The following is a 15,066-nucleotide window of genomic DNA, read 5'->3' on the forward strand; positions in this document are numbered from 1 at the left end:
TCGAGTGCCGGGACTGCCCTGCCTGGGGACCGGCGGGCCGCCTGCCTGGTCCCTGATCCCGCCGTGAGGGGGCAAGGCGGCGCTCGGGGAAAATCCCTTCTGCTGAAGGGAAGCTCATGCCTTCTGATATTCGTGGCTTCACAACAGTTAAAAAAAAAATCAGCATTTAGCCGGGGAGATTCCGTGTAATTTTTTAGTTTTGACCCAGATCACTCTCTCAGCGGCTCCCGCGGACGGTCCCGCTCAATTCCCAGCGCAGGGAAAGGTGTCTGCGGGCTGTACGGCACAGGCGGGGAGGGAGGGGCGGGCGGGGGGTGGCAAGGGGAGCTCGCCCCAGCGTGCAGGTAGCCACAAGCCAGGCTGTAATTACAAAGCAAACAAGGGTGAAATATTGAATCGGCCTCGCCCGTGACAAGATCTGCGCTTTTTGCCGCCAATTTGTTTGTGGAGCTCTATTTAAAGGCGCTTGATTGAGGAAACGTTGAAAATAGCAGTTAGGGTTTCCCTAATGAGACCTCTAGAGGAAAGCAGTGGCATTCAGGGGGCTACAGGCAGGAGGAGGGGAAACTCTTAACCCTTTCCAGCCGCCGGGGCTGCTCCCGGGCGCGGCACCGCCCGCGGGGCGCCACCGTGGGGTGCGATGGACAGGGGCCCGCCGCCTCCCCCTCGGCCTTTGGCAATTCCAGCCCCGGCGGGAGCGGTGCCGGCGGCCCCGCCCGGGCAGGGCTGAGCATCCCCGGCGGCTCCCGGAGGAGCATCCCACCGCCCCTTTGATGTACTGGGTCGGATCGCCCTGTGGCTACGGGCTGATGCTTCAGCCCAGTAGCCCAAAAGCGGACGGGGAGGAGGGAAAAAAATCTAAAAGGCCCTTAGAAATCCCGAAAAGGCAGGGAACGTATTGAATTAGTAACGAGGTGTGTCGCACCAACACGCACTGCGAGGGGGCCTGTGACACTCCTTTCCTGCTATCCATGTCTCCCAGTTCTGTTGCTGTGTGAGCCTGCCCCCACAGCCATTCTCGCAACCTCGCACACGATGCGTGCTCAATTAGCGCCTGTCTGAGCCCCGTATTACACACGAATGAGACCTCCGGTAAAAATGACGATAATACTTTGAAAGGCGCTAATGCCTGTGAGGGAATGCCGATCGCAGCACTCTACTACAGGCTGCTTTCTCAAAGTGCTGACACTTGAACGACATTGATATCTCTCCGTTCTCAATTTAATGGATCAACTTTAGCTCCGAAAAACGGGGCTTTGCAATGAGTTGCCTGCAGCCTGTAGGGCCCTGGGATCTTACTTAGAGCATCTGATCGCCCCTCTTCCCAGTCACCGCATCAGCCTCTGCTCACACATGAACCTCAACCTGTTGATTGTGTGTATATATAAATATACATATGTATACACACCTGGAGGGGGATCAAAATAAACTTATAGGGAATACCTAATAAAAAGTGAGCATTGTCTCTCCCTAGAGGAAATAAAAAGTGAGCTGCAGGAAAACAAAGTGTTGACTTAGTAAAATAAGTTCTGCAGGATGATATAAAGCATTTATTTTTGTTGTCGCATTTACACCCACTCCTTTTGGCCGGGGCTCCGTTTCCCTCCAGGTCTGGGGAGGTACACGACACTCACTCCTCCATTTTCCTTCTTCTTAACTTTTCTGAAAAGAAGAGTAAATATTTTTTTTTCCATCTATAGCGCAGCAAATAAACATTTTGTGCATCCACAGATATGCTGTATCATCTGTACGAACAAATTACGGTATGCGGCCGTGCGTTTCTAGTAAAATCTCCTGTATTCTGTTTACATTATGCCATTTCTGTTTGTAATTATTTTATTTTAATTTTATGTCACTTTTAACACAAGCCAGATCGGTTTTCCCTCCGTATTTTGTACACAATGCTCTCTTTCTCGATAAGATGTTCTGTCCTATCTTTTCGCTTTTTTCTTTTTAAAAATGTTTATAGTTCCCCACGAGCAATTCTCCAATATTTCACTCTTGCATTTTAAGGACTTGTCCCTGTCTTGCTTTATTTGTTTGTGTGAAATTTAGTTTGAAAGGAGATCAGAGAGAGCAGGAGGGGTTTGTAATAAGAGAATGACCAAGTGACCTAAAGGCTGATTATATGTCATTAACTGGAGACTTGGTGTATCCAAATTACCAAAAAGACCTCACTCAGCCAGATCAATTACACCGAGATACACATATAGGAATTGCGGTACGGGCTGATGCTTGCAACAAGTGTGCAGCCGACATTTGTAGGACTCAGATGCTGCATTTTCGGGCAAGCCCGTGTGCCGCAGCCGGTCCCGGCAAGCCGGGAGCGGGGTACAGTGCAGCAGGTATACGGGTGGAGGACACCGGCAGGACGACACCGACATTTTGGGACGTGTAGTTAGGGCCAAATTGCACTAATTTTCACTGCTCCAGAGGGATTTTTCTCTTAAGCCAAGCGAGGTTACCTTTGATCTATGAAGGCTTCTTAAACTCCAGCTTCGTTAAATGGAGACTTTCCATGAAGAATGGCAGTAGAAGTGTTGATTTTTGTTAACCCAAACACAAAACAAAGCCTAGCCGCCTTCTTCCTCCACCGTCTGAACTTCAGATGCTGGAGGACAAAATATTCGTTAATGAAGGCAATTACATTCGCGAGCTATTTCATCAGAGTCGAGCTCAAGAGCAACTTAAGATGTTTTTTTCCCGGGAACACAAACAAATATTACAGGGAAAAACAGCTTGTTTGTCTGTATGCGTGTGTGTGCTCATTACAAGCGTGCATGCTTGGGAGATGCATATAACAATTCCAATATATAGACACACTGTGTTCACTGCAGAATTTTGTAGGGTCCTTATTACCATTTTTTCGACAAAGAAGAGGTCTTGGCTGGAATTCGTTATGTGTTTCTTTTCTTTCCCTGATTCCTGTCCGGGGTCTAAATGCAACTCTGGATGCTCAGTCACAAATATAAGCAATCCTCGAATAATTGCTTGCACATGCAGTGGTAAAATGCGTAGGGTCCCGCGCTCACTGCCAATCGTGGCGGCTTACGAAATGGTCAGTGTCTTGGGTTTTTCTCATCCCTGATTTTTTTTTCTTTTTTGTATACACAACGGCTGCGAGATTATCGTGCCTGGAATATATGGGCGTTCATTACCGATAACAGTAACGTAAACCAGGGTTCCTCCACCTCCAGGGGCAGCGATTAATTCGGGCCTGCTGGGCCCGATCCCGCCCTCTGCCCTGGGAGTTGAAATACAGGTTGTGCGAGCACAAGAGAGGGTGCAAGCCAGTCCCATTAGGCGCAAGTCCTTTTCATTAACCCACGCTGACAGGTTGACCTCCAAATCATATTTCTCCTTGCCTCTTTTCAAAAATCCCTCTTCTTGCATGGTTATGTTCTTTCACGAAATCCTAAGCGATGCCCCAGATATAGGATGCATCGCATCCTTGGGACATGGGATGCTCCAGCGTGCCCAAATCCATCCGAGAATGATACCCCCTCTCTGATACGTTCGGTCCTGGGTCAATGACATCATGCACTCTATAAATTCAAACCCGTCTCGGCTTTTCAAGCCATGCACCGGGCGGTTGAGCGATGTGGTGGGCAGCCGGGAGAAAGGAGAGAAAATCGGCACCCCGGTGCTTAGGGACCTGCGGGAAGGAGAGACGCCGAGGGGGCTACCCGGCTAGGGCAGCTCCTCAAAAGCAAAGGATGGCGTGCCCTCGGGATGCTTTCATGTATTTGCTTTAACAAAAATTATGGAGGGAGATCCCGGGGCTGCTTCATGGAGCAGGGATGGGTACGACTGGCGTCGGTACCGGGCACATCAGTGATGACTGCGGCTCCCGCCGCTGCCCTGTCCCCACTATCGTCCCACGGATTTCGGACGCTCCTCAAAAGAAAAGCGCGGGAAAAAAGCAAATGAGCGGGCTCGCTGGCCGGGCACCGGTGAGGCGCCTCTCTGCCCTGGCCTGCTCTTCACAGGGCCTGGCCCGGTGTGGCCCCAGAGTTCCCAGTCAGCCAGCCCGGGAGTCCCCAGCAGATGTGGGTTTCCGACCACCCAGCGTCGGCATCTCTTCCCTATTTCCATAAGGTTTTCCCCGACTGATTCGGAGAAATTAGCCTAATTTGCAATTTAGCTTAATTCACACAAGCCCGGGGGGAGGAGGGGGGAGCGCAGCTCTATTGTTCTGTTATCCCAACTCCCACCCTAGTCTTGGCCCTCAGGAGAGAAGTGACCTGGCGATAAGCGGCCCGGCGGCGACTGAGCGCCGGGGCAGGGCAGCGGGTGGCCCCGGCGGCGCTGAGCGGGCGCCCGGCCCGCCGCCCCCCGCCGCGGGCTCCGGGAGCCGCGGGGCACCAACCGGGGGGCAAGGGCAGCCCCTTTCTCCCGCTCGGCCCCGCGGAGGGCTGCGGGGCTGCACAGGCAGCAATGGCCGGGCAAAACCTAACGACACAGCCCCACACACCGACTCCCGAAAAAAAACCAAAATGAAATAAAGTTCGAAAAGTGGATAGAGGAAGAGAAAACCAGCCTCGGCAGAGTCTCCACCAAAATTTCTTTATTATAGCAAGCTAGGAGAGTCCTGTTTGGCAGCAGAGTCCAGATAAATCTCCGCCTAACATGCAACTATTTTGGCAGGGAAAAAAATGACATAAGACTAGAGTTTCTTTTTCTTTTCTGTTTTTTTGGTTTTTGGTTTTTGGTGCCTTTTTTTTTTTTTTTTTTTTTTTTTCCCTCTCCTTGGGTTAGTTTTGCTTTGTTTTGTTTTGGGTTTTTTTGGTTTTGTTTTTTTTTTGTTTTTTTTGTTTGTTTGTTTTGTTGTTGTTGTTGTTGTTTTGCTTTTTTTTTTTGTTTTCTTTCACCATATGATTTATGCACAAAAAAAAATTCTAATCAAATCAATAAGTGTAAGATTGGCGAAATGATGGTGCTTTTTAGCGGACTTTGAGCATAATATTGGGAAACTTTGAGCTGCAGCGTTTTCCAACACGTGGAGCAAACAGAAAAAACTACAACCCATGATCGAAAATCCTGAGAATTTAAAATCTGAGGGAGGACAAGAGAGTTGCATTTGCTCTAAAACTCGCTTTATAAAACCCATAAATAACCGCTGGAATAAGAGGAAAATATACATGTATGTATATAAGACCTTTCTGGATGCTTTATCTAGAGATCCTCTTTCTCCAAAGTAAATTAAGCAGTCATGATGCTAGCTTTGGAGAGTGGTGTTCTGATCGATATCTCCGTATACTTTATTACTTTTTCTTTGTCTCATGTTTTCCGTTTCCTTCATCATTGGAGATGTTATCGGAGCGGCCGTAGTGTCTTGTCGCAGAGACTGTCACAGTTGCAGTCTAACTTGCAGTGTATCGAAAAGCTCGTACACAAGCAAGGAGAGTGTAAAGAAACACGCATGTTTGCAAGCCAATATGACTTTCCGGTCTTGACAGTGTCCACTCCTTCTTCCCATCAAGAATGTACCCCAGCAAAGCAAGGCTGGAGAACCGCTGCAGAAACTGGGTGGATTTCCAGGCTGCGCCCTGCAGACATCTCATCCTGAGCGGCAGCGGCACGCTGCCCGGCCGCAGGGGCTCTGCCTGCACGGTCTGCCCACGGCCTTCCTTACATTTAAAAATCCACACTGCAGACACATCCTTTCCTTGGGATAGCACAATATATACACGTGGGTTTGTGCATATATAGACACAGATATCCATCAGCTGTTACAAGCATGTGTACGTATAAGATATATGTGTACATACATCAATTCTACATCTGGACTAGTTTTTCACTTTCGTACTCAGTTTACACCCAGACGCTCACGCATATGTGTATATGCTTATAAAAACCTACGCCTGCATGTCTGTGCTCCGTGTACGTCTCCTCTCTAGGTCCGACTCTACCCTCCCCGTCCTGCCGAACCGCGGGGCCGGCACTCTTCTTCGCCTTCGGTATTTCCCCAACGAAGCCAGCTCCCCGGTATCGCAGCAGGCTGCTCCTTGGCGGACGGCCTCATGACGGCCTCCACTCCCTGCAGGGCATTCCCCGCCGAGGGCCGGCAGACCCACTCGCAAAGCACCCGGGTCCCAACAAGCCGCCGGGTACCATCGGCAGCCCTCTCCACGCCGGCACCGCCCGAGCTCAGCCTGCCTCCTCTCCCCGGGCACTGAGTTGATTTTCGCCCTCTTCCCACCACCCAGCGCTTCCTCCGAGGTACCCCCACCGCCTTTGCACAGGGGCCGGAGAGTGCATTAAACTGCTGCAGAAATTGGACCACAGTTTTCTTGCTGCCCTCTTTCGCAGACTCCTCCATCTCTATCTTTCTCTTCCTTTAATTTATGACGCCTCAGCTCCTGTTGACACAGTTTTCCACACTGCCTGTATTGTAGAACTGCATTTCAATATACGCCGAATCAGCCTAGGCGTCAGGCAGCGCAAATAAGGGTGGGTATTTGGTATTTCACAGCTATTCAGTAATGTTCGGCTCCATTTGAGGATGACAACAAATGCAGCTCGCCTCCGAGTTATTCATGAGTTACAGCCTGAGATACATTTTTCTTTTGTAATATCTTCAAGCTTTCTAAAGCAAGGCACCTAAATAGCTACAGGAGATTTCCTCCTTGGCCAGGCCGTTAAGCAAACATTTAACTACTCCCTTTCGATAACTAAACCTGCTTTCCGCTGATGCTGGTCTTTTTTATTGCAGAAGCAGGAATGCTGAGAAATGTTTATGTATTTGTTAGTAAAAGCTAGAAAATTAGCTCGGAACATGCTGTAAAAAATATTCAGTTACTTACCGATCATACCAGTTCAAGAAGCATGAAACCGATTTCAGAGGCGAGTCACTCGGGTGAGCACTAGCGGAGGTGCATAGGCGCAGGCAGTAAGCTGGAAAAGAACCAGTTAGAGTCAGACTTATTGCTAATGTCCCAAAACAATTGTTTCAAAATCATCCCCGTCCAAGCTCCGAGCGCTCCTCTCCCCCGGTCAGTCAGAGGCGCGCAGCCCGAGCCAGCCCACGCTAACCCGAGTCGCAAGCCGGGTGACAGGCAAGGCAGAGCAGCTTCGCCTACCTCCTCGCGAAAACCAGCGATCTCGTGGTGTGTACTAACCAGCAGTATGGGTATAAATAATACGGAGCGCTGCTGGGGCATGCCTGTGGCAATCGGGCATCCATAAAGTGCCCCTCCAAACCGGATTTTTGCCTCTACCGGACCGGCACGAAGTACTTTGCCAAAGCAACCTCAGAGCCTATCAAGCTCTCACATAGACTTTTGCCAAGAAACTTCTTGGTTCCATACTGTACCTGGTTTGAGATTATCCGATATCTAGGTTTTAATGACTTTGTAGGGGGAGAGTTGTTGTTTGGGGGTTTTCAATTTTTTTTTCTTTTTTTTTAATGCAGATTTTACTGTAAGGCATCTGCTAAACACTTGCATTAACCTCTGCCTCCATGATAATTTTCCCCCCTTGTTTTAATTACATTAGGGATACAGAGGGGCAGCCAATCCTAAAAGAGGAGCTCGGCAATTAGCAGACCGAACATCAAAAAGTTTTATTGCGGAGGGCGGCGGGCTCCGCCCCCGCCCCGACCATTGGCGGCTGCCGCTTCTGACGACATATATTAACCCGAGCGGCCCTAAACATGTAGCTGTACATGGAGATCGGGCCGGGGAGCCCTGCCAGTGCCCCGCGCCGAGCCCCGCCGCCGCCGCCCGCCGCTCCCGGCCGAGCGGCGCGGATGCCCCAGAGGAGCGCGGGGCGCTGAGCTGCGCGGCGCGGCGGGCAGAGATGCGAGCGCCCGCCCAGCACTGACGGCCCCGCCGCCGAGCAGGGCAGAGCCAGCGCCGCCCGCCCGCCCGCCCCGAGCCGGGGGCGCATGGAGGGGGGCCGCGTGTAAGTACCACCCGGCCGGGCCGCGAAGGACTTGGCGAGAGCGGAGGGAAGCAAGAGGCAAGGAAGATCCCAGGCTGGGAAGCCAAGCCATTTTGTTTTGGTCGACATCTCTCCGTAGCTTTTTTTTTTTTTTTTTTTTTTCTGTGCGCGCTTCCTCGAAGACCCGGCCCCGGGCGAGGAGGAGGAGGAGGAGGTGGAGGCACAACGCATGAGCGGCGGCGGCGGCGCCCGGGGAGGGGGGATCGCTCGGGCACCCGCGGGGACTTTGCAGCAGCGCCCTATGGAGAGGCAGCGGGCAGAGGGGCAGTGCTGAGGGGTGAGCGGCGGGCAGCATCTCCCGCCGCTGCGACGGGGGTGGGGGGCGGGCGGGGAGGGGAAACCTTTGTTTTGGGGCCCGGGGGGGCGGGGTGGGGTGCTCTAGGGAGCGGGGATGAGTCTAGTGGGCGGCTTCCCCCACCACCCGGTGGTGCACCATGAGGGCTACCCTTTCGCTGCCGCCGCCGCTGCCGCTGCCGCCGCCGCCACCCGCTGTGGCCACGAGGAGAACCCCTACTTCCACGGCTGGCTCATCAGCAGCCACCCGGAGATGTCCCCCCCCGACTACAGCATGGCTCTGTCCTACAGCCCTGAGTACGCCAACGGGGCGCCGGGCATGGACCACTCCCATTACGGGGGGGTGCCGCCCGGGAACGGCCCGCCCGGGCTCGGGGGGCCCCGGCCGGTGAAACGCAGGGGCACGGCGAACCGCAAGGAGCGGCGCAGGACTCAGAGCATCAACAGCGCCTTCGCGGAGCTGAGGGAGTGCATCCCCAACGTGCCCGCCGACACCAAGCTCTCCAAGATTAAAACCCTCCGTCTGGCCACCAGCTACATCGCCTACCTCATGGACCTGCTGGCGAAGGACGACCAGAACGGGGAGGCGGAGGCTTTCAAGGCAGAGATCAAGAAGACAGACGTGAAGGAAGAGAAGAGGAAGAAAGAGCTGGTCAGTGCTTCGGGACGGGGCGGGACGGGGCGGGGGAGCTGCGGAGGAGAGGCTGCTCGGATCGCCCGCCGGCGCCCCATCCGAGTGCACCCGGCTTCTCGCTGGGCAAAGTCGCCGGGCCATGTCCGAGGGGGACACCTCGGTCCCACCGGTCTCTGGCCGTAGCTGAGGGCCAAAGGCGGAACCGTGCACAGCCAGGAGCAGCCGTCGGCGTGGGGATCCGACCCGGCGGCTGAAAGCAGTCGCGGGGAAAAGGCTGCCACATTAGGGGCCCCCGGGGAGGTTATTCCCGGACTGCTGCTTGTCCCGTATCCCAAACCGTGGTTTCGCAGGAGGCAAGCCTCTGCTCTCTTAAATGAAAATCTGGAGGCATGATTACCTGCTAAACCCAGCCCAGCTTTAAGCCCTCGGCAAGTACGAGGTTTGCAGCTAGATGCTTTCCTACCTCTGCGCTCGGCGCTTCAACTTTTTTGATTTTTAATGCGAGAGTCGGTTTAGGCGGGGCAGCGCAAGCCAAATTTCGTGTAGGCCCCATGGCGTGCTCGCGTGTGATTGATTCCCGCATATGTTAGCGGGCGCGAGTCCGATGTTTTACCCCGGTCGGTGCCGGCGCCCAGCTTCTCCCTGCAATCAGGGAGGGGATGGTGTAGGGGGGGCCTTATCGTAATCTCCGTGGATGGCTGGCGCCTCTCAGCCTCCAGCCCCGCGCTCCGGCCGCGACAGAGCAGCGGGGTGGCACGGAGCGGGAATCGGTCTCCGCCGGGATCCCCGGGCGGTCGCGCACGACGCGAGGCCGCTCCTACGGGCGGCGGCTCCTCCCGCGGCGAGATCCCGTGGCAGTCCCCGTTATCTCTTGAAGCCTGCAGGCCTCGATGAGCTCCTCGTAGTTTTCGATCTCGAAGCAGAGCAGATGAGACCTAGAAAGGGGAGGAATATATCTAACCTCTTTTTTTCTCTCTTCTCCCCGTTCTGTTTCTCTCCTCGCATCCTGTCTCCCCAGAACGAAATCTTGAAAAGCACAGTTAGCAGCAACGATAAGAAAACCAAAGGGAGGACTGGCTGGCCGCAGCATGTCTGGGCTTTGGAGCTCAAGCAGTGAGCACGGCAGGACTGGAGGAGCCGTCCTCTTAGTCTCGGTAGTGAGCTCTCCTCCGAGGACTCTTTGTATTTGGAATCATCCAGTTTATTTATGTGCAATTTCTCCCCCAACCCCCCAAAATGTGGATATTTGAAGGAGAGGGAAAAAGCATTCCATATATGAAGAGGAAACTCCAGCTTGGTAAGGGGTAATGTCTCTAAATGTTTTGTGAATGTTATTTGCTCTGTATAAAACACGTGGGGAAAACAACCATAGAAAAGGAAAAATCATCCCTCCCTGGCATTAGTGTGTATGTGAAGTGTATCTTTAATACTTGGCCTTTTGGATATAAATATTCATGGGATTATAAAGCTATATTTCAACAGAAGCAGTTGCACCAATGTTTCGACTGACTCGGTATTTAGTGTTGTAATTTTGTTGTGGTCGTTCGGTATTTGAAGATGTTTTCAACAGTTACTGGTTATGTGCACTTCCGTCCGTAAGGGAAAAAGTGGAATCTAATTAATATTGAAGGTGTAAACGTTGTAAGTACTCAATAAACCACTGTGTGTGTTTTTTACAAAACAAAAGAAAAAAAAAAAGAAAAAGAAAAAAAGAAAATCCAAATCTTTTTATGTTTTATACCTCAAAATGTTTTGAATAACAGCGTTGTTTATGGCTTTTTTTTTTTCATAATATTTAAAATATTCGGAAGTAAACTAAATTATAAAGACGGCTCCTAATTTTATTTTTAAACAAGTGACTGAATGAAAGGAGGGGTAGAGGGAGGGATCTCTCAGCCCCGTGAGTGTTGAACAGAAACCGGCAGTTCCGTCTGAATAGGAATTCCTTGTGGTGGTGTTCTCCATGCAGGAGACCTACTGCGAACGGGAAGTGGACAAGGGTGCAAACCCCGGGCGGGTCAGGAATAGCAGGGATGCGCGGTTTTCGTGCCGGCGGAGCCCGGGCGGCGGCGGTGCCAGGCGCGGGCCCGGAGCGGGGGCGGCTTCCCGGAGAGGGGCCGCAGGCAGGCGAGGGAGGCTGGTGAGCTTTGCTCGGAGTGATTATGTAGCAGGTAATTTTACGTCAAGGAAGAACGAGCGAACAAGGCAAGGGATTTGCGGGTGTCTGGGGGGGGGGGGGGGGGGGAGGGAGGGGGGGAAGGGTGTGCTGTAGGGAATATGTAAGATTTACAATGAGCTACGGTGAACTTAATATTAACTTTGTGGTTCCTAAAACTCTCCTGGGTTGCACGTTTCCAGTACGCCACAACGAGTATAATTATTTTTAACCTTTTTTATCCAGCTGCAAACTGCAGCAGCCCGTGCTCTGGCTCTCTTTAGTACGTTCATTGCTTCACCAACAGGATCTCACTTCCCTTAAATATTTCACCCTGTCTATAGACTCCTTTACAAGGGCTCTGGTGCCAATCTGGTGACTTTTCTGCTCCCCAGTACCAGGGCGAGCTGCAGAGTTCAGCGCTGGGAAATGCGTGAGATGCTTCTGTATTGTAGGCACACAAGGAAAAAACTAAAGGTTTTCGCTAAAGAAAGATGTTCTAGGTATTTTTTGTCCACTCCTGATTAAGGACAAGGTTTCTCACCTTTTCCATAATAAATTTAAGGTTCGTATTTTAAACTTTTAAATCACCTCAACTTAAACCAAGCTGGCTCTCTCTCCAGGTCCAGGGCTCCATACCTGCCGGCCTTCCCGTGCCACCGCGCCTAAGGAAGTGGTTCCCAACGAGACCCAGCAGTAAGCGTAGGTAGATGTGCAATTGCCCATAAAAAGATAAGGGAGCCCCTGCGCCGTTTCGCCGCCCCTGCTGACAGTGGGGAGGTTGCGGGGTTACAACAACCAGACAAAAGTGATGTGCCCTCCCTCCCGTCGGGTCAGGCAGCCCGGCTCTGCTCTCCGGCGTGAGTCTGTGTTTACAGACACTTGCCTCTGTTTATAACACTTGGAGAGAAGAATCTGCCCCCTTGTTTGGTTTTCCTTGCCTATTAGTTGCCCAGCTGATGAACTGGAGCTTCACGCACTCTGCGTTCTCTGCTCAAACCTTTTTTGTTGTTGTTGTTGTTTGGTTTTGGGTTTTTTTGGTTGGTTGGTTTGGGGGTTTGGGTGGTTTGTTGTTTGTTTTTTTGGTTGGTTGGTTGGGGGTTTTTTTGGTAGTAGCACAGGAAAAAATAATAGGGGTGAGGGGTGGCTGCGAATGGTGGGGCACATCATGCGCAGCCTCTCTGCAGATACTGTGTTTTCCCTCGATCGAGTCAGCGGGTTACAGCTCCTCCGGGGGATGCGCGGTAGGGCTGGCGCGCGGCTGCGACATCCAGTCTTCGAATCGCCTGCTCAGTATTTCCCCATGAATAATTTTCCGGTTTTGTAACGTCAGTTTATCAGAACCGAGAGCCCCTCTGAATCCGCTAAGGAGGATCCCTTTTAATTGCTCACTAACGAGGATGTTGCTATTTTCTCAGGAGCAGCCATTCCAGCAGCTAAATCACAGGAGCCCTAGACAGACCGGAGCCGAAAAAAAATGTAGGTTTTGACGTTAAAATCTAAATGGGGAAGCAGAAGGTAAATTGATGGTAGATGGGGATGTCAGTGCCCTGGCCTCAGCTCTCCGCCGGCGGAGCCAAGGCCTGATAACAGCGGAGCTCTGCGCTCCGCATCCTTCCCGCACCCCGGGGCATCGGCATCCCGTCCATCTGTCCGGTAATTCCTCGAGGCCAAAACATTTTTGGGAGCTTTTGCCGAGGTTAAAGGCACGTAAGAGGAGGGATAATAGGCTTTCTCACTCTGCAACTTTTCTCTGTGGGTGCAGGAAGGAAGAGAGAATGGAGGGCAGCATGGAGAGCAGCCGGGGCGCTGAAGCCCAGTCCCCTCAGACTGACTCACAGATCAGTGTTTTAGGCTTGCAGACTCGTTTCATGCCTAAGGGAGCCAGACCCTCTGCTCTCTCTCCCAAGATAACACAGCATTTTAAATTTTTTTCTCCCCTTGAAAAGGAAGAGCAGCAATACTCCCCCGGGTGACGTCCCGCCTCCCCTTCCCCCCCAGGAGCGGCCCCTCCGTTCCCCGGGGAAAGAGAGCGGTCGCCCCCTCGCAGGGAGGCGAGGACCTCCCCAGCGGCCGCGTGTCCCCTGGGGGCCCCGAGGCAGACAGCAGCGCGGATTTTTAGATCTCGTCCGGATTTTGGAAAGAACGGACGCAGCGAGGAGCCGGCTCTGTGCTCCGCTGCTGGCAGCGTGCCTATCAGCCTCTGGCAGTACTGAGTTTGGGGGGATTCTGCAGCATGCGGGACCTCGTTGTTATCGGATGTGTATGCCATGCCTGCGCTCCGGCAAGCAAAAGGGAAAAAAAAAATGTGGTGGGGCTTTTTTTCCCTCGTTTTGCTTTGTTTTGCGGTCTGGGGATTTTATTTTTTCACACCTACTCCCGCTTTCCCTCGTGGTTCCCGGGAGCTCTTCTTTGCCTCAAAAGATTATTGCAATAATTGTTTCTCGTTTGATATCTCTGTCAAAGAAGGGCAACGGGGCCTCTCGGCCAAGCCAAAGACGCCCCGAGAACAAGCGCCGGGCCATACGCGAGGCATAAACAGGACTAGGGCATGCCGTGCAGACAGCATGAACTTGAAAGGTGGGCAGGGGGGTGGGGAGAGAAGCTTAATAATAAATCCTCTAAGCAAAATATCCTCCTTTTGCGCTTGGAAACCTAACCTTAATCCTCCTTTTTCACACGTACTCGCCCAGCGACTCACAAATGCCCCCAGAAGAAATCTCCAAGTAGCGATGGGAAGGAAATGCATTCCGCACGCCTACAGACATAATCCCCTCTGCTGTAACGAGGGGCTTATCAATGTTTTATATAGTTTTAATTTGGGATATTTTTTTTTCTGCGGACCATGAAATATGTGCCTTTGCAAACCAGTTCCGATCTTTTCTATTTCTAATTGGCCAATTACTGTTCAGCTGTTTCAGCTTGTCACATACAGTGGAGAGTAAAAGAGAATTGTTATCTGAATGATATATTCACATAAATTCTAGCAAAGCCGGGTGATGCGCGAGGCCAGCGGATTTCTGAGGTTCCCTGCACATCCCTCTTCCCCTTCCAAACCAGCGCGGTGTGTGTCTCCCTCTTCCTCAGTTTTCCCTCCCCCAACCCCATTTTCCTCTAGAAATACCATTGCTTTGATGATGCGATTTTAGAGCATTGATTACAAATTTATTCTCAGACACTATATAAGTCTTTATATCTGCTATTAGAGACATCTGGGAATGATTAGAGCCGTCCCTCCCCCGGCTCTGCTCCCTCTATCTTGCAGCGAGGAGCTAGAGACATGTTGACGTCAGATCAGACGGCTCGGAGCCATCCTGCTCTCCACTTGGGTGTAATCACGGCGACGCTTTCCAAGCCCCGGCCCGGCCGCGGCCGCCAGCTGGGATGCGGGTGCGGTGGGACACGGCGCTGCAGCCCCGGGGCTCCTCGGTACAGCCCGGTTTGGAACCCAGGAGGCTCCGGCTCTTCTGAGTTTGCCGCCGAGGCTGTTTGTTTATTTGTCTGTTCGGGAGTTGGAGAAAGCAAAAGCGGCGCATTCCGCGGGCGGGCTTACTCACCCTGCCCGCTCCCCACAGCCCCCGGCCCAGCGCTTGCTTTATCTCAGCCCGATTTCTCCGGCGCATTCGCTCACAGTGCTCTCTTCCAAAGTAAATATCGAGCCAGGCAGATTTCCACCTTATGTCTTGGCAGGGAGAAATTAGCCAAACAAAGTGCAACGCTTACGCGCTGGCAGTCGCAGGCGAGCCGCCACCCCGTTATCCAAAGTGGTAGTCAGGTTTAGAACAAGCCGGGAGAGTTGGAGGCTGCTATAAAACAAGACGATTCCCTACCCAAACGGCGGTGCTGCTGGCAAGGAGATGGCTTTGCACCTGCTATTAAATCCTAATGAATCGCCTCTAATTGAGAGCGGGGCTGGCTGACGGTAACGCTGAACAGCCAACCTGGAAGCCTTGGCTCAGCGGCACCCAAGACCGGGTTAAATACGTTTACTTTCACAAACTTTTTACTTCGCAATTTTTTTTTCGTATCACTCTATTTT

At 52.3% G+C, this 15,066-nt stretch overlaps 1 protein-coding gene and 1 long non-coding RNA gene across 2 annotated transcripts; one reads left to right on the top strand and one right to left on the bottom strand.

The window, feature by feature from the left end:
- Positions 1 to 1,518: 1,518 nt before the first annotated feature.
- On the bottom strand, positions 1,519 to 8,005 carry LOC136360386 (uncharacterized). The gene is made up of 4 exons (XR_010743459.1): positions 7,316 to 8,005; positions 6,807 to 6,897; positions 2,466 to 2,611; positions 1,519 to 1,662 (listed from the first exon to the last, which is right to left on the bottom strand). It is a non-coding gene; the product is annotated as an uncharacterized lncRNA (long non-coding RNA).
- A 304-nt stretch (positions 8,006 to 8,309) lies between these two features.
- Positions 8,310 to 10,589, top strand: HAND2 (heart and neural crest derivatives expressed 2). Its single transcript, XM_066317593.1, has 2 exons — positions 8,310 to 8,890; positions 9,891 to 10,589. The coding sequence occupies exons 1-2, from the start codon at positions 8,336 to 8,338 to the stop codon at positions 9,987 to 9,989; spliced, it is 654 nt and encodes a 217-aa protein (XP_066173690.1). The 5' UTR covers positions 8,310 to 8,335; the 3' UTR covers positions 9,990 to 10,589.
- The last annotated feature ends 4,477 nt before the right edge of the window (positions 10,590 to 15,066 follow it).

This window comes from Sylvia atricapilla, chromosome 4 (assembly GCF_009819655.1).
Source record: "Sylvia atricapilla isolate bSylAtr1 chromosome 4, bSylAtr1.pri, whole genome shotgun sequence".
In the NCBI taxonomy this organism is placed as follows: domain Eukaryota; kingdom Metazoa; phylum Chordata; class Aves; order Passeriformes; family Sylviidae; genus Sylvia; species Sylvia atricapilla.

Excerpts from the sequence above, each read along its gene's own strand:
- HAND2 (XM_066317593.1), top strand. The coding sequence starts at position 8,336 with ATGAGTCTAGTGGGCGGCTTCCCCCACCACCCGGTGGTGCACCATGAG. Across the intron at positions 8,891-9,890 it reads AGAAGAGGAAGAAAGAGCTG|AACGAAATCTTGAAAAGCAC; the intron begins GTCAGTGCTTCG and ends CTGTCTCCCCAG.